The following is a 16,872-nucleotide window of genomic DNA, read 5'->3' as shown; positions in this document are numbered from 1 at the left end:
TGTACTCACCGATAACCTTAATTTGAATTCCGTTCTAGTTGTCTCATCTCTAAATTATAATTTGTTATTTGTTGCTTGTATAACTCTCGCTCTTCATTGTATTGTGATTTCTAGCCTCACTATTGTGTGTTTAAGGATATTCGAACAAAAAAGACGATTGGTTATGGGGTTAGACGACAGTTTTACTACCTGAATTTGGTGTTTGATAGCACAAGGCAGTTGACTCAAGCTTTGTCTGTGGATGCATCAGAGGGGGAGAAGAAAAATCTAAAATTTGGCTATAACATCGTCGTTTGGGGCATATGCTTCCTTTGGTTATTCGCAGAAATTATTTTTTTAATTTGTTTTCGAAGTTTGTTGTGTCCAGTTTTTAGTGTGGTATTTGTGAATTAGATAAAAGTCATCGTATTCTGTATTATCCTGAGTCTGAATGAAAGTTTAGTTTATTCATTATGACGTTTGAGTTTCTTTTAAGTACACTAGTTTGGGGGGTGCCCGCTGGTTTGTTACATTCATCGTTGATTGTACGATTGTACCTGAATGGCGTGGATTTGTCTTATGAAATCCAAAGGTGAAGTAACTGAACTGTTCCAACAGTTTCACAAATGGACTCAGTGTCACTACAAGGCTCAAATACAGGTGCTTCAAAATGCTAATGGAGGTGAGTATTTGAGTGCAGAACTGTAAAAGTACTTAACCGATTGTGGTATCGTTCACCATACAACATGTCCCCACACACCCCAGCAGAATGGGGTGGCCGAGTAGAAGAATCAACTTTGAAAAAAAAAAAAAAAAACAGAAGAATCGGCATCTTCCTGAGGTTGTTCGAGCTTCTCTGTTGGGGAGTCATGCATCCGTGAAGTATTGAGGGAAGCCGTTGCGTCCACTGCCTATTGTAAAACATATTGTAAAACATATATTGTATATGAATATGAATTCTGAATATTATATCACAGTACCAAGTTAACCACTTACCTGAAGACGATGACATGCTTGTTGGGATTAGAGTTCTTCTGCAGCTCTCCTCTTCAGTATGCAAGGCCTCAAGAATGGGGTTTGTGTTTCTGTAAGCTTGCATGATTAGAGAGAGTGCAGGGACCCTAATATACATACCATACACTGTGGTAATCAGCTAGGACTCTTCCCATTGAATAATCTTGTTTGATCTTAACCTTATCACCGTGAATTCCCTTATTCATAACAGCTAGAAAGACTTCTAGTAATATCATGAGTGTTCAAGCTAATGAATCCTAATATACATGTTCCTTATCAGCTCACAACCTTGTCAATGTTGATCTCTAATATTCCCAAGTGAATAACAAGTGCTAACCAAGTGTATAGCTATTTGATAACAGAGGTCCCTCTAGCACATTTGAATTTTGAACGCCTCTTCAAGTTCTCACACTAATCATGTTCAAGCGCCAACCACAACTGATCTTTCTCTGCATGTGTTTGGTTGTACTGCATTTATTCACCTTTATCAGCATCAACGAAACAAACTTGAATCTCAAACTCTTCGATGTGTCTTTTTAGGTTATGCCGCTAACCAGAAAGGCTACTGGTGTTATCATCTCGTACACAAAAGATGTATGTGCCCTGGATGTGGTCTTCCACGAATCCACCACGGACTTTGCCAACGAGCCTCCACTTTAGGGGGAGACAAGAATTGAAGTACAAACACTTGATTATGGATTTGCTCTTGTAAACGGAGTTCCCCAGACGCTTGATTATGGAATTGAAAACAAATGGTGAAAATTTGGATTAAGTGGTGAACGTCAAACGAGTGAAGTGGATGAATCGGTTCCCAAAATACCCATTGCTGGTTGGTTCGCCGACCAACTTACTGTCAATCAGTTCGCCGATCAACTCACTGCCGATCAGCCCACCAATCAGTCCACTGATTAGCCTACTGTTTATCGGAGCAGTCTACGAGACCCCCGAACCAATCGTCGTCCGATGTACCTCAAAGAGAATTTCCTCCTCGTAGCACGAGATGTGTCTCAAAAACTACATGAGTAGTACCTAACTAGTGAAGTCAAATATCTTTTGAGCAATTATGTGGTAGCTCAAAGGTTATTATAGTCGTACTTAATACTTATGAATCAATATCTTATGTATCTGTTTTTAAGAAATTGTTGTAAGTCATTAAATTTAATTACTTTTCCTGAGTGAAATTTCTTTTACACAGAACCAATTACGGAACAATCGAAAATTTTGAATGTGAACAATGACTAGAAAGTTTTTAAGTTATGACCCTAAATTGGTAATTGAAGATGTTATATTTGGTGTTCAGTCTAGCCCTCTTTCTTGCAAAAGACACAAATGCATGATGTGGGCATGATTCATAAACCTCTCTAATTTCTATGCAAATATTTGATTTGATCAATGAGTTAGATGGTGTTTTCTGGGCCTTCTGCCTCTTATGGGGTCTCCGGACTTGTTGCCCTACTTGATAATGAATGAATGAATGAATGTTACCATGGACGCCCTTGTGTGTGTGTGTGTGCATGCTTGTGGACTCCATTGTTGACGTACGTATCCACCAACAACATGTGCACTGGATGTATATGTATACTTGTTGAGTCGTTGTCTACTTTTTTGAGATTCAGAGTGTCATGGACTCATGTGTTTATATATTTGTTTCCTTGCAAATCTTGTTATATATATATAGGCCCTTATGTAAAGGGATCTCTATTTAAAAAAAAAAAAAATGGGAATTAGTTGTGGGACTCACTTCACATCTACTTTCAATGATTCCTATTTTGTAGTCTCTTGCAACAATTCAATTCAATCCGAATTCATTTGTCTAATTAATATCACAATGAAATTTCATTGTTTCTTATAGAACAAAATGTTCGTTAATTTCCTTGAACTTATTTAGATGTCTAAAATATTTATGATTTGACTAATATTTTGCAATAATAATTTATGAGGTACAACTTAAAAAATTGACGGTTCAAATTATTGAAGTTTAATGTGGTGTGAGCCCACAACTAATCCCCATTAAAAAAATGAGAAACCCTTCTCTTAAAAGATATATATATATATATATATATATATATATATATATATATATAAGGAACTGTTATTAGCACTAAAAAAATCTCATGATACACTCCTCACAAGTGTATTTTGTGGAGCCAAAAATATTCATAAGGCGACACGTGGATTTTTGGATAAAAGAGGACAAAAATACCCTTTGAGGCATATCGGGATTCCTACGCACAAGCAGCGGGTAATCATCCGTTAACCAAGTCAAAAATGCCCAAAGAAGGTAACAAATAAAAGTTATTTCATCCATATACTCCACAAGGTAACCATTCCAAACATTCCATTTAAATTAGATTAATTGGTGAATTAATGGATTTATTTCCTAATTAATCAATTAAATCACCAATTAAATGACCCATTATGCCAATTAATCCCCCATTACATAACCCATTACCCAAAAATCCCAAATGGCCGGCCACCCTTGTTGATCTCATCATATTCACCTATTTTATCACATTAATTAGCTAGTTAATTTGGCAATAATTTTATTTGCTAAATTAATTAGTCAATTATTCCCATAATTCCTAAATTCAACCTAAATCAAGAACCCTATCCCTATGAATAGGCTCTCATTCTCACAAAAAACCTAGGTCCTCACTCTTGCTAAAATCCTCCAAAGCTCTCAAACACTTTTATCTCAAAATTCTAACTTTGGCATATGAGGTTCTTTGGCCAAAGCCCCCCCCCCATTCATCGTGGGCGCTTAAGGCTCTTGGCCTTGACCTAAGGTGTTAATTGTTTTGTAGGTGTAATTTTGTCCAAGATCAAGGAGGAAGAAATTTGCATCCACATATTTTTCTTTCTAATTATAAAAAGTTTGGAGTGCTAAATGAGATTTTTGAAGTGCTAATAATAGTTCCCTATATATATATTTAGTTGTACAACCCTAGCCATAATTAATCTAGTAACTCCCAGGAAAGGAATCCCAACCAAAATACAATATTTAAATTCATATTCTAACACAGCCATAGTCCAGGTCGTATTGTATAATCTAGGTCGACCAATCCTTATAACATGAGCTAAGTTTTATCCCTCTTAATTGTAATCCTTTATTTTTTTCTAATACAATAATCAAATTCACAAAAAAAAAAAAATGTTTAGCATGTAAAGCAATGCTAACATCTCATCTTACTTTTTCTATTCGAACACTAGTTAAACTTAATTATTATAACAAAATTTTCAAACACAACTTGCCAATAAACACTAAAATTATTAAAGAATTGGTAACTCAATTGGTTAAGAGTATTTGCAAAGTTACAAATTCAAGTTCTTTCTTTCATTTTAAACTTTTTGAACATAGCTTTGGTTAGGTCATATACGCATATATACACATGTATAAAGCACGAAAAACCAAATGAAGTTGGAAAGTTGGTCATGTATTACATCTAATAATATATCTAAAGAAACATTAGCTTTAAGTAAAACTAATGTAATTTTTTATGTATTCCCGAAGAATAAGGAAGAAGCAAAAAATGAAATTGGAGAAGAAGGAAGAAGAGTACAGAATCGACGCGTGCCTATGTTTCTTAATAAACCATGTTTAAGGAGAATAAACAAGAAGACTAAATGGTGGTTTGGGAGTGAGGTGCTTAAAAAAAACACCCATGAAAAAAAGCTGTGAGGGTTTTATGTATTTGGTAAACTTAAAAAAAATGGCTTATTTTGGAAGCTGCTGTGAGAATAAGCTAAAATCAAATGAAAAGCTGAAGCAGCTATTTGCAGCTTTGGAAAACTGACTTTTTTTCAAAGCACACAGAGCTAAAGTACTTCTTTAATGAAAAGACTCACTATCAGACTGTTTTTTTTTTCCAAAAGCACTTTTACAAAAAAGTTTACCAAACACTCTGCTAATTTATTTCACAACCGCTTATTCTCACAACAGCTTTTTTTTCAAAGCACAACAATACCAAACCAGCCCTAAGAGCATCTCCAAAGGAGATGTCAAAATGTACATATCAGTTATAACAGTAAAGACCACACTAATATTCTCCAACCGAAATGCCAAATCCTATGTGGCGATGACATGGATTGGTAGCAAAAAAGGTTGATGTCAAATTTGACAACAGCTTCAAATGTTTTATTATTATTAATTATTAAATGTATTTTATTAATTTTTACTTAGTTTAATCATTTATTATAATTAATGTTGAGTTGACCGATGCAATTATCCTACTTTTTTCTTCTTTTTAATCAAGAAAAGTTAACAGATTACTGATTAAACTTTAAATATCATTTATTAAATTTAATTAGTTTAATAATTTATTTTACAAAATATAAAATAATAATTTAATTTGACATAGGTTGGACATCAAAACTTTAAAAGATGTCAAAGTGCCACATAAGATGTCAAAATTTAAATGTTATGTTCAAAATTTAACATCTCCCTTGGAGATTTTGGAGATGGTCTAAAGAACTAGGAAGAAGGACCGGAAGAAGAATAAGGACGTGACTAGGGAACTAGCATGAAACTACCACTTGAAACACACACTATATTCATTTTTGCAAGAAAAATGCTAAAGAGACTCTCTAAAAAATAAGACTCGGTATGAATTCTGTCACTTTGTATTTTTAGCACAAATCTTATATAATGTTGATAAAAAAAAAACGTTAAATTGTAGAATGACAATAAATCTATAAAAAAAATTCACGTTCAGAGTGTCTCTTAGCATTTGTGTTTTTGCATAGAGAATGAACTATTGGAGACGGCAAAGAGAAGCAATCATTGAACTTAAATAATGGTCCTGAAATGATTATGAATCATGATCAATATTTAGACCACTTGGTTCCCCTTGGACCCTACTTTGATCAATAATATGAGTCGGACACTTTCTTAGCAGTCTTTTTCTCTCACGTTAACTCGACTGACTAACTTATTGAGAGGACGAAGGAGGTCTTGGGGGCCACATTTTATTAGGTGTATATATTAATGATACTACTGGCCAAGAAAATTTGATCAAGATTCCATGTGCTTCTTGTTGTCCTACTCAATTTACCCGACCACAAAAAGGCACTTGTGCACATTCCAATATTATATCCGGTACTCAATTTGATAGGGTCACAGATTCAGAATATATATAACAGCTGCCTGAAAGTGATGAAAGTTCTAGCAAAGGGTAGTGAAAGAACCAATGGTCGAAACGTTTGAAGTAGAATTTGACGACTAATCATTTGTTTGCGTTTGTTCGAATTGTTATTTTTTTACGTCGTGAAGTTTCTGGTTCTCCTTAAACAAATAAGTGAGCTTTTACAAGGCTTTATACACCTATAGCAATTGAAAACGTTTCATTAATTGATTGTTTTTGTGAAATTTTTATTATTATTTGAGGGAAGTATTGTATTTGTTTGATCATAGGTAGAAGTCTAAATGTATGATTTGGCTAATTTTTTTATAACGCAACTTAAAAATTTGAATCATCAGTTGACGTCGTGGGGTGATCCAAATGAGTGGTCAAAATTTATTAACTTACTGATTTTTTTGGACATAATGAAGCTTCATTTATTAACTTACTGATTAACGCTCAAGTACTCTTATTATAAGGCCTTTGCATTATTCTAAATTGGAATACTAACTTTTAATCTTTACCATATTTGAAATTCCATCTTGGCTTAGAAACTTACAAGTTTAACATGTAATTGAATGAGAGGACTTTATATTTTTGTAATTAGTTGGATGATTGGTTATGACTAGGCTTGTTTTGGTGGCTACATGGTTTTGTTGTGGCGTTCTGGGCGTGCTGGCCTATTGGCTATTGAAGAATTTTTTTTGTAAAGAATTAAAAAATCTCAAAGGGTTGATAGTTGAAAAAAGTTGAAATTTCACTGTAAAGTTAAATGGTAATATGAAATATAGTCCAACTGTTTATAAGCACGCTGCACATGCAAGGTTCCTCATTTTTCCAATTTGAGATTGATACTCTCAACATGTCCTCTCACATGTAGCGAATTTTCAAGCCTAACACGTGAACAACACAAGTCAAATGATGTGAAACACGTGTATCCATTAGATTTCACACGTAGGACAACACAAATCGGATTGATAGTACTCTCAACAGTGGTAACTAAAATAACACATGGTCCCAGATCTTTTGAGTATATAAATAAAAGTCTCCCTTTTGGTCCATAATGTACAAAGCTACAAAATAGAAACAGAGAGAAGAGGGGGAGCTTCTGCTTTCTTGGTATTGTATTAGTTTGCAAAGTCTGAATATATACAAGCGGTGGTATTGATAATTGATAGATCGATGTTGTCAACTGAACTGTCTTCTGTTTATCAAACTTTCACTGATGCCGCCGGCGTTCTCGGTAACCTTCTTTGTTTCTGCACCATATAATCTGTGTCTTTGTACTTCTTCCATTATATGCTTTAGTTAGATGCAGGTTTCTGCGTTTCATAAAGCACAACTATGAATTCTTTTTTGAATGACTTTATATTATATTCTTTTGGATCAATAACTTTACCTTGATCGAATTCTTAGTTTAAGGTGAAAAGTTCATATGTTGTCTGGCTTTGCTTAGTATATTTGGAATCTGAATAGAAATTCATATATTATGCACAACATAGATGTTTCAGATTGCAGGATATATTTACAAGCTGTTGAAGATGCCTTTTATGTAGACCTTTCAATGAATCGGATTTTGATCTGAATCCCGTGTAATTATTAGAATATGGACTTGTTTTCTTAATCCGATAAAAATCTGTTCACGATCCAAATCATATAACGAGTTAGCTTAACGAATCAAATATGGATTACTACACCCAGGAAAGTTTCAGCCATTCACAAATAAGAGTAGATGTGCAAGAAACATTCTAACACCAATCTCTGTCAACTGCAGGGAATCTCTTTGCCTTTGGATTGTATCTGTCACCAATGTAAGTTGCTCGACAGATTTTTGCCACAAATGGAGATTTATGAAAATCTTCGCTTCCCGCACAGAATTAATATGCAAGATTGTACACTTCCCCACTAATTGTTGAATCTTTGATGTTCTAATTGCAGGTCAACATTTAACAGAATTATCAGAAACAGGTCAACAGAACAGTTTTCTGGAATGCCTTACATATATGGCCTTTTGAATTGCTTGATATGTTGTTGGTATGGAATGCCTATAGTGAAGAGTGGCATTATACTGGTGGCTACAGTCAATTCAGTTGGGACTGTTTTCCAGTTAGTCTACTTGAGCATTTTCATTTCTTACGCCGAAAGAGCGGTTAAGGTAATCACTTGTCTCTTCTTATTAAAATGCCTTTTACAACTCTGCATTGCTGACTATGTGTTGTTCTTTAAAATGTTTATCGCAGATAAGGATGTTGGCATTGTTAATTGCAGTTTTTGTTATATTTGCATCCATTGTCTTTGTCAGCTTAAGTTGTTTCGACTACAATGGAAGGCAATTATTCGTCGGATACTTGAGTATTGCTTCACTAATTTTCATGTATGGTTCGCCATTGATTGTCATTGTAAGTTTGTGTTGAATGATCCTCACTCAGATTGCTCTTAGACGGTTGAATTTGTTCTCACTGATGTGGTTTCACATGTACCTTTTTCAGAATTTGGTGATCAAAACAAAAAGCGTTGAGTTCATGCCATTTAATCTTTCTTTTGCAACTTTCTTAGTGAGTTTCTCATTCACTACATACGGAGTGTTCAAGATGGACCCTTTTCTCTACGTAAGTACTATGTTTCCTTCAATCCAAAATTTCAACAGATATAATCTTGCTCATTGTAGCACCTACTCGACATTCTCATTTCCTGGTCCAAATCGCATCCTAAAACGTGGTTTAATCTCCTTCGCAATCAACCACATCACACTTGCATTACATAACATTTTGTTTATTTCTTCAATTTTGGATGCAGATGCCAAATGGTATTGGCACACTTTTAGCATTTGTACAGTTGATTCTGTACTGCCACTACAACAATTCATCTAAAGAAGACACGGACGAAGAAGAAGAACCATTGATAGCTGAATATCCGTGACCGAATTTCCTTTGGAGAAATGCATGGCCTTCAGCACAAAATTTATTTTGGAGAAATGTCATCAGTTTCTTCTAACTATACGTCGTTGTGTATAAAATGTTACAGTTAGAGAACTGTATCAGATTTTGAGGAAAAATTTCTCATTTAAGTGTGCAAATCCTTTTATTTTTGGTGTAAAATATTGTTCAATTTATACTTTAAGTTACTACCTTTTTGTCCGAGAAACATTTCCTTAGAAGCTAACTGGAACTGGAAAGTGAGGGTTCTCCTTGAGAGACATTAGTAAGAATAGGTCATGTACAGAGATCTATCAGGGAAGTAAATCTTGTGTAACACTGGTCTATTAGGTAAATGTATCTTTCATACATTCTAAGAGTGAATCTGATGTATTATTTGTAAACTTGTATTGCATTCCAAGCCGTTTAGATTTCTTTATAATCTTAGATACATATATTGTAAGATCTCACATCGTCCAGGGGTGAGGATCATGTAAGCCTTATATGTATATTCTCATCTCTACCTAGCACGAGACCTTTTGGGAGCAGTGGCGGAGCCAGAAATCTTACCACAAGGAGTCTTAGTGTAAAAGTCCAAATAAAAATTTAGGATGGAAAAACATATTGAAAATGAAATCATAGTACTTTCATTCATAATTCATAACGGAAACAATATTACAAGCTATAATTGTCCACGACGAGGTTTCATATTTTGAAAACGAAGCATTATAGCTTCATTTTCAATACAAGCAAAAATATCTCTCTCAATATAAACAAGCAAGCTATCACTCAACCATTGATCTTCCATTTTGTTCCTAAGTGGACCCTTAACAATATTCATGACAGAAAATACTCTCTCCATTGAAGCAGTTGCAACTGGTAAAACTAAAGACAATGTAATGAGCAAATATACATAATTGAATACTTGATGCATCCTTGTCTCCACCATTTTTTTTGCAAGATCACCAATCCCTTCCAATTGAGAGAAATCACTACTGGAACACACATAATGAATATAAATCTCAAGTTGATCTTCAAGTGCCAATAGATCTTCATCCGAAAAGTCTTGAGGATAAAATTGAGCAAGACGAAGTAACTTTGGTTTATCAAAAGCTACAAATGAATCTTTCGGACTCAAACATGCTAAACAAATAAGCAACTCAGTATTTACCTCATTAAAGCGATCATCTAACTCCGTAATTTGCTCATCAATGACATAAATGAAGAGCTCTACACGATAATGATGACGATTTGTCTTTATTGGAGCATTACGCCTTGACCTCCCTGGAAGTATAAATGCCTCTTCCATGTTAGGAACATCAATATGTTGTTTTTCACAAAAAGAAGATACTTCATCAACCAATGCATCGAACCCATTATTCTTCATCCAATGTAGCTTTTCCCTGCATGATTTCACTAAAGCCATTGCATTCACAATTTCTTGATCTTTCCTTTGCAATGCTTGTGACAAATCATTTGTGAGTCCCAATATGACTTTCATCAAGAAAAGGTGAAACACAAACTCAAAAGTACGTATGTCTCTCATTAACTTATTTGCTTCACCCGCACTTTCATTGGGATTATCATCAATAATCATTTGAAGCACATGAACCACGGATGAAAACATGGAAATGATGCTAATCAAGGTACCATAGTGTGAGTTTCATCGTGTGTCACCGGCACGTTTGAGACTTGTTTCTTGATTTAAGCCTCGTCCCGTTATAAGACAATCATTTTCAAAAGCTATCACAAGCTCTTCTTGAAGTTGTTGTCTAAGTAAATCACGCCGCTTACAAGATGCTCCAACATGATTAACCACACTATTAGCCGTTACAAAAAAAGAGGCAATGTCTATATTCTTCTTTGCCACGGCAATAAGAGCTAGTTGAAGTTGGTGTGCAAAGCAATGAACATAATATGCACAATGTTGTTTTCTCAATATCTTTGTTTTAAGGTCATTCAACTCACCTCTCATATTGCTAGCACCATCATAACCTTGTCCTCGTAACTTGGAAATGCTCAAACCGTTGCGAGAAAAGAATGTGTTAATAGCATCCTTTAGTGAACTTGAAGTAGTGTCGGTAACATGTTGGATACCCACAAATCTTTCAATTACATGCCCGTTGTCATCCACATAACGCAACATCATAGCCATTTGCTCTTTCACCGACACATCACGTGCTTCATCCACTTATTGAAAAGAATCTATCTTTTAGACCATCCATGATAGCATCAAGTGTTTCAAGGGCACATGAATTCACAATTTCTTTTTGAATGGAAGGAGCTAGTAATTTGAGATTCCCCGGAGCATTTTCCATCACAACTTCTCTAACTTTATCATCATTATCTGCAAAAAATTGCAATAGCTCCAAGTAATTTCCCCTATTGCTTGAAGTGGCACTTTCATCATGACCACGAAAAGCAAGACCTTGTCGCAATAAAAACTTAGTGCACTTGATTGATGCATTCAAGCATGTGCGATAAGCCTTACGAGCTTGGTCGGAGTGTTTGCTCACTGCTGTTTCAATATGTGTAGCTTGATTCATCAAATTTGTAGTAGCTTCTCTAGCCTTATTATGAACACTCCCAACCGGTCCAACATGCATCTTAAATATTTCTCTCTCTTTCTTCCAAGTCTTAAATCCATATCTAGTGAAAGCTTCACTACCCACTTGTTCAAAATTGGTTTTAAAGAGATAGCAATATAGACAAAATGCCGCATCTTTAGATATACTATACTCCAACCAATCAAACTCATCAAACCATTGGGGAATGAAGTGTCGATTAATTCCCGACATATTAGTTATTGGGAAATTATGACCTCTAGGTTGACAAGGTCCTTTATGTAGATATGATCTTCGGACCTCATCTCTCATATTAGCATCATAATCTATCATTTGAATTCTTAATCTAGGATCCGCTTGAAGATTACCCAAAACATCATCTAACTGACTTTGTCTTGAACTTGGAGTTCTTGAACTACCAACAGCATTTGAACTCTCAACATTATTCGAACTACCCGAACCCGATGATGATTTTCTCTTAAAAAACCGTTCCATAATAATTCTACATATACAAAATATTTAAAATAAATACTCACAATATAAACAAACCATCAACATAATCAAAATAAATATGAATTGGATTTCAATTAAATTAAATATATTCTACATATACAAAATAATGAAAATAAAAACTCACAATATACACAAACCATCAACATAATCAAAATAAATATGAATTGGATTTCAATTAAATTAAAGATATTCTACATATACAAAATAATGAAAATAAAAACTCACAATATAAACAAACCATCAATATAATCAAAATAAATATGAATTGAATTTCAATTAAATTAAATATATTCTACATATACAAAATAATGAAAATAAAAACTCACAATATAATCAAATCACCAATATAATCAAAATAAATATGAATTAGGTTTCAATTAAATTAAATATATCATACATTATACATAGGGTTTAGAACTTACTTGAATTGTGAAATTTCACAATAACAATGTCAATGAGCAAATATAAAGAGAGCTGGCGCGGCACCACCACCACCACAGCGCGGCACCTCAATGGCGGCATCAAGGGAGGAGATGGAGTTGAGGGTTTGGGGGGGGGGGGACTGAGTTTGGAACTTAGGGTTGGAGGAGGAGAAAACAAAAGAAAATTGAGGGTTTTGGAATGGGGGAGTCGGATCTGTGAAAGAAGAAGAGAGCTGCCTTTTTTTTTTCTTTTCAGACCTGGCCCAAAACGATGTCGTTTTGCCCAGGTTGTTTAAAAAAAAAAAGGCCCGCGTGGGCTCCTTCTTCTTCAACCTGCAAGGCTGCCTTATTTCTTCTTTCAAACATTCCATCGAACAAGTGGTGTGCAGCTCCAAGAGGTCGCACCAATAGCTCCAAGGGGTCGAACCAGCAACTCCAAGGGACCTCTAAGGTTATTTCCATGGCTTCCAAGGGGTCGTGCGACCCCATTGACCCCATTGTGGCTCCGCCTCTGTTTGGGAGCTCACTGACTTTGGGTTACGTAGGAACTCTGAAATTAAACGAGTTCGCGCGAGAGCATTCCCATGATAGATGACCCACTGAGAAGTTCTCGTGTGAGTTCCCATAAACAAAACCGTGAGGGCGTGGTCGGGGCCCAAAGCGAACAATATCGTGCTACGGCGGAGTCGAGCTCGGGATGTGGTGGGAGCCCGGATAATGTGGTGTAGACCTGGACCGGGATGTGACATATATATATATATATATATATATATATATGAACGGTGTACGAATGCCTTTGTGGATTTTGTTATTAATGAACTATGATGAGCAAATAATCAAACCAACCACAAAGAAAATACCAAAACACCAAGCAAAAGCAAACACAGAAGAACACAAGTTTCATAGTGGTTTGACCAATTCAATTTGAAGAAATAAATGACTTTCCCAATTGGTTTTATGGTCGTATTAGACTTAAAAATTTGTCACACGTAAAAAGCGTGTTGAGAGTGTGAATCTTGCATGCCATTTTCACAACTTGCATACCCAATTCTTTCACATGAGGTTTCGAACCATTGTTACTTGTAATTAGTTGCAAAAGTACAACTAGCACCCTCTTTTTCTCTTGTAAAAATATGTTCAGGTACCAATTAACATGAGGACGAGGAAGGTTCTGAGGTTCATTTTTGTTTTCATATACATAAGTTTCAAGTGTGAACACTTAATCTGATTGGAGCTATGTATAAAATTATAAAAAATAAAAGTTGATCAAGACATCCATTCTATTGTTTGTTGTCCCAATCAAATTAATTAACCTACCGAAAAAAGCAAAATTATTGACAATAAGAAACCCTTCTGCATATTCCAATATTCGACCGAATATTCATTAATTTAAAAGATGAGATGAGAATAAAAATATGGGACAGATTCGTGACATTATTTTTTTATACACATTTTTGTGGGTTCTAATTTTTATGTTATTTTAATAATACGATTCGAAGTTTATCTTTTAAAACATCATTCATAAACCATCATTGCAAAAAATTAGACAAATTCAAAATCGTTAAAACATTCTTTTGTATTGAAGGAAATGAACGAATACGGTTTTACAAAGAAATCCTAAACTCTTAATCTAACGGTTATATGATTTCAAATTTGCATGATTTTGGTAGACATGATATTTGAGAGAAAATATAAACGATAAACTATTCAGATCACTAAAATACATAACGTAATGGATCCCTAAAATCATATATGAAAAAATTGTATAAAAATATGGTACCATGAATCCTTCGGCTATATATATATATATATATATATATATATATATATATATATATATATATATATATATATATATATATATATATTATACGACACGTGATTACAACCAATACAACGTATATACAAGTGACAAACAAACACATAAAAATATCAACCAATTGATGAGTGATGGCGTGGGATGAGTCTTCATATTTTTATATAGCCGAAGGATATATATATTGCCACAGCTGTAGGTATGGGTATTTGAAAATACGCTTTAACGATCAATTGTCAACAATGGCTCCGATGAGTGGTTTTGCTAGAATACGCAATAATGAGATTACGGGTTTTTAGTAAATGATGCAGAGAAGGATAGAGACATTGATCCACAAGAAATTCAACAAACTCTTGAAATGGCAGACACTAATTTGAGGAAAGCTAAAGGCAAGAGACAGATAATTAAGGCAAATTTAGCTCTCAGACAAGCTAGGATACGAGTAAAGGCTACCAATGTGATGTCGCAATCAGTGTTTTTAATTGACTATCAGTGACGTTAAGACACGAGTGGAGGCTATCGAATCTATCACTTAAGTTTTTTTATTCTTGTCAAAAGGGAGTGAAAAATTATTGGACTAAAACATATTGTAAGGTTCGACCCTTAAACCTGAATGACATTGAATATTATAGCTCTTTTGTGTGGTTGAACTGTCATACGTTTTTTGAAAATACCACGTCGTTTGTTCAGTATATAAATGTATGCATTATAGTTGCATTTGGCTAACTTGGAGTACTAACGGTTCCCAATTTCCCATCATTTGGAACGCTATATTGGCTTAATTAGAACTTAGAAGTTTAACATTGTTGGTACCATATATTGGGCCTCGTTTTTGGGTCTCATCCCTAAGCTAATGACAAATGTAAAAGGGGAGGGAGCCCTTATCCTATAAAATGGACTCTCCCTCACCATCATTAGAAAAGCCTCACATTCGGAGGAAACAGTCTCACACTCAATCCTCACAACAATAGAGGGCAGTACCCTCTCAGCCAAACAGAGAGCAAAATGGCAAGGGCTGCATCCACAGAGAGCTCCATTGCCGATCTATTGTAATCCATACATACATACATAATCAACATCAGTGTGGACGTAGTCCAAACATTGGGGGTGAACTACAATACATCTTTGTGTTCTTGAGTGTTTATGTGATTCACGACCGGATTTACGTTGGTCCAAGATCATCCGGATTTTGTGCATCAACATTTGGCGCCGTCTGTGGGAAACGACACGAAAAGCTATGTCGGTTATCTTTCATTTTTTCATCTCACTATTGTGAAACCTCACCACAATAGCCACTGTGAATCTGCAAAAACCCAAACCCAAAGCACAAACAACTCCGTCAAAAAGTCCATGTTGTTGTCATCGGCTGCAGCTGCAGCCTGGGAAGACCCAGCTGCGGCATTAGCCAATGCTCGCCATGAGTTTGGTGAACACGGTGGTGTCAACATGTCGATTGAGGCCTCCGCCACGTTCACCGTGATGGATCCCAAGACTCTTCGCAAAATGTTCTTCGACGAGCTGGGTGCCGACCGCGACTTCTTCATTTACAGCCGCCACTTTAACCCTACCGTGCTCAATCTCAGTCCCCATATGGCAGTCCTCGAGGGCATAGAGGCCGCCTACTGCACGTCCTCAAGGATGTCAACCATATCCTTCGTCCTGCTCCAGCTTGACAGCAACGGGGAACACATCGTAGCCTCAAAAACCGTTTACGGAGGGACCCACGCCGTTATGTCCCACTTATTCCCCAGGGCATGCAACATAACGACGACGTTTGTGGACATCAACGACATGAACATAATGAGGAATACTATTGAGGTCGAGAAGACCAAGGTACTCTATTTCGAAGGCATGTCGAACCCAACTCTCACCGTCGCCAACATACCGGAGCTCAGCCGTATCGGCCACGAAAAGGGGGTCACGGTTGTGGTGGACAACACGTTTTCTCTCATAATTCTCTCTCCGGTGAAACTTGGTGCTGATGTTATTGTTGACAGCATTTCCAAGTTTATTAGCGGCGGTGCTGATATTATTGCAGGTGTTGTGTGCAGACCTACAAGCCTGGTGAACTCAATGATGGATCTACACCAAGGCTCCCTGATGCTCCTGGGTCCCACAATGAATGCCAAGGTGGCATTTGAGCTCTTTGAGAGGATTCCCAACCTAGGGTTGAGAATGAAGGAGCACTACCACAGGGCAATGGTTTATGCCTAAAGGATGAAGAAGATGGGCGAAAACAAATATGAAACTTTGTATTTTGATATGAATACGAGAGCTAAGATCCCATATGTTGGTCTTAAAACATGGAAATGATGAACCAAGTGTGGTCGGTCAAGCTGTCATTGCTGAAGTCAAGAATGGCTACAGACATATTGACTGTGCATCAGTACAACATGGCGTCACGACAATGATGCTTAGATCTGCAGTGGTCCTCTTCCCAACCTGATTGGGTTGCAACGAAGAAGATAAGTTTTTTATTATTAATTATTTTATTATTGTTTGCCATCTGCCAAAAGAAAGAAAAATAAAGAG

General features: G+C 35.8%; 3 protein-coding genes, 1 long non-coding RNA gene and 1 pseudogene across 4 annotated transcripts; 2 read left to right on the top strand and 3 right to left on the bottom strand.

The window, feature by feature from the left end:
* Positions 1-650: 650 nt before the first annotated feature.
* LOC139188326 (uncharacterized) lies at positions 651-1,173 on the bottom strand. The gene is made up of 2 exons (XR_011571694.1): positions 976-1,173; positions 651-890 (listed from the first exon to the last, which is right to left on the bottom strand). It is a non-coding gene; the product is annotated as an uncharacterized lncRNA (long non-coding RNA).
* Positions 1,174-7,162: 5,989 nt separating this feature from the next.
* Positions 7,163-9,429, top strand: LOC103429662 (bidirectional sugar transporter SWEET2a-like). The gene is made up of 6 exons (XM_070805596.1): positions 7,163-7,353; positions 7,885-7,921; positions 8,049-8,265; positions 8,351-8,509; positions 8,600-8,719; positions 8,907-9,429. The coding sequence occupies exons 1-6, from the start codon at positions 7,293-7,295 to the stop codon at positions 9,027-9,029; spliced, it is 717 nt and encodes a 238-aa protein (XP_070661697.1). The 5' UTR covers positions 7,163-7,292; the 3' UTR covers positions 9,030-9,429.
* Positions 9,430-9,862: 433 nt separating this feature from the next.
* LOC139188712 (uncharacterized) lies at positions 9,863-11,180 on the bottom strand. The gene is made up of 3 exons (XM_070806396.1): positions 10,994-11,180; positions 10,197-10,519; positions 9,863-9,901 (listed from the first exon to the last, which is right to left on the bottom strand). The coding sequence occupies exons 1-3, from the start codon at positions 11,178-11,180 to the stop codon at positions 9,863-9,865; spliced, it is 549 nt and encodes a 182-aa protein (XP_070662497.1).
* A 28-nt stretch (positions 11,181-11,208) lies between these two features.
* On the bottom strand, positions 11,209-15,377 carry LOC139188711 (uncharacterized). The gene is made up of 2 exons (XM_070806395.1): positions 15,322-15,377; positions 11,209-12,091 (listed from the first exon to the last, which is right to left on the bottom strand). The coding sequence occupies exons 1-2, from the start codon at positions 15,375-15,377 to the stop codon at positions 11,209-11,211; spliced, it is 939 nt and encodes a 312-aa protein (XP_070662496.1).
* A 305-nt stretch (positions 15,378-15,682) lies between these two features.
* On the top strand, positions 15,683-16,653 carry LOC103446265 (methionine gamma-lyase-like; annotated as a pseudogene).
* Positions 16,654-16,872: the final 219 nt, after the last annotated feature.

The sequence above is a fragment of the Malus domestica genome, chromosome 10 (genome assembly GCF_042453785.1).
Source record: "Malus domestica chromosome 10, GDT2T_hap1".
NCBI classification, from domain to species: Eukaryota; Viridiplantae; Streptophyta; class Magnoliopsida; order Rosales; family Rosaceae; genus Malus; species Malus domestica.
Note: the sequence above shows the minus strand (reverse complement) of the source record. Positions and strands in the feature narration are given on the sequence as shown.

What these genes read in the sequence shown, in the direction of transcription:
- LOC103429662 (XM_070805596.1), top strand. Translation starts at nt 7,293, where the DNA reads ATGTTGTCAACTGAACTGTCTTCTGTTTATCAAACTTTCACTGATGCC. An exon ending in TGATGCCGCCGGCGTTCTCG is followed by an intron (nt 7,354 to 7,884) that starts GTAACCTTCTTT and finishes TGTCAACTGCAG; the next exon opens with GGAATCTCTTTGCCTTTGGA. An exon ending in ACGCCGAAAGAGCGGTTAAG is followed by an intron (nt 8,266 to 8,350) that starts GTAATCACTTGT and finishes TGTTTATCGCAG; the next exon opens with ATAAGGATGTTGGCATTGTT.
- LOC139188712 (XM_070806396.1), bottom strand. Translation starts at nt 11,180, where the DNA reads ATGGCTATGATGTTGCGTTATGTGGATGACAACGGGCATGTAATTGAA. An exon ending in TGGTGCTAGCAATATGAGAG is followed by an intron (nt 10,520 to 10,993) that starts GTGAGTTGAATG and finishes TCTTGATGAAAG; the next exon opens with TCATATTGGGACTCACAAAT. An exon ending in TAGATGATCGCTTTAATGAG is followed by an intron (nt 9,902 to 10,196) that starts GTAAATACTGAG and finishes TAGTTTTACCAG; the next exon opens with TTGCAACTGCTTCAATGGAG.
- LOC139188711 (XM_070806395.1), bottom strand. Translation starts at nt 15,377, where the DNA reads ATGGAGCTCTCTGTGGATGCAGCCCTTGCCATTTTGCTCTCTGTTTGG. An exon ending in CTCTCTGTTTGGCTGAGAGG is followed by an intron (nt 12,092 to 15,321) that starts GTACTGCCCTCT and finishes TTGTATATGTAG; the next exon opens with AATTATTATGGAACGGTTTT.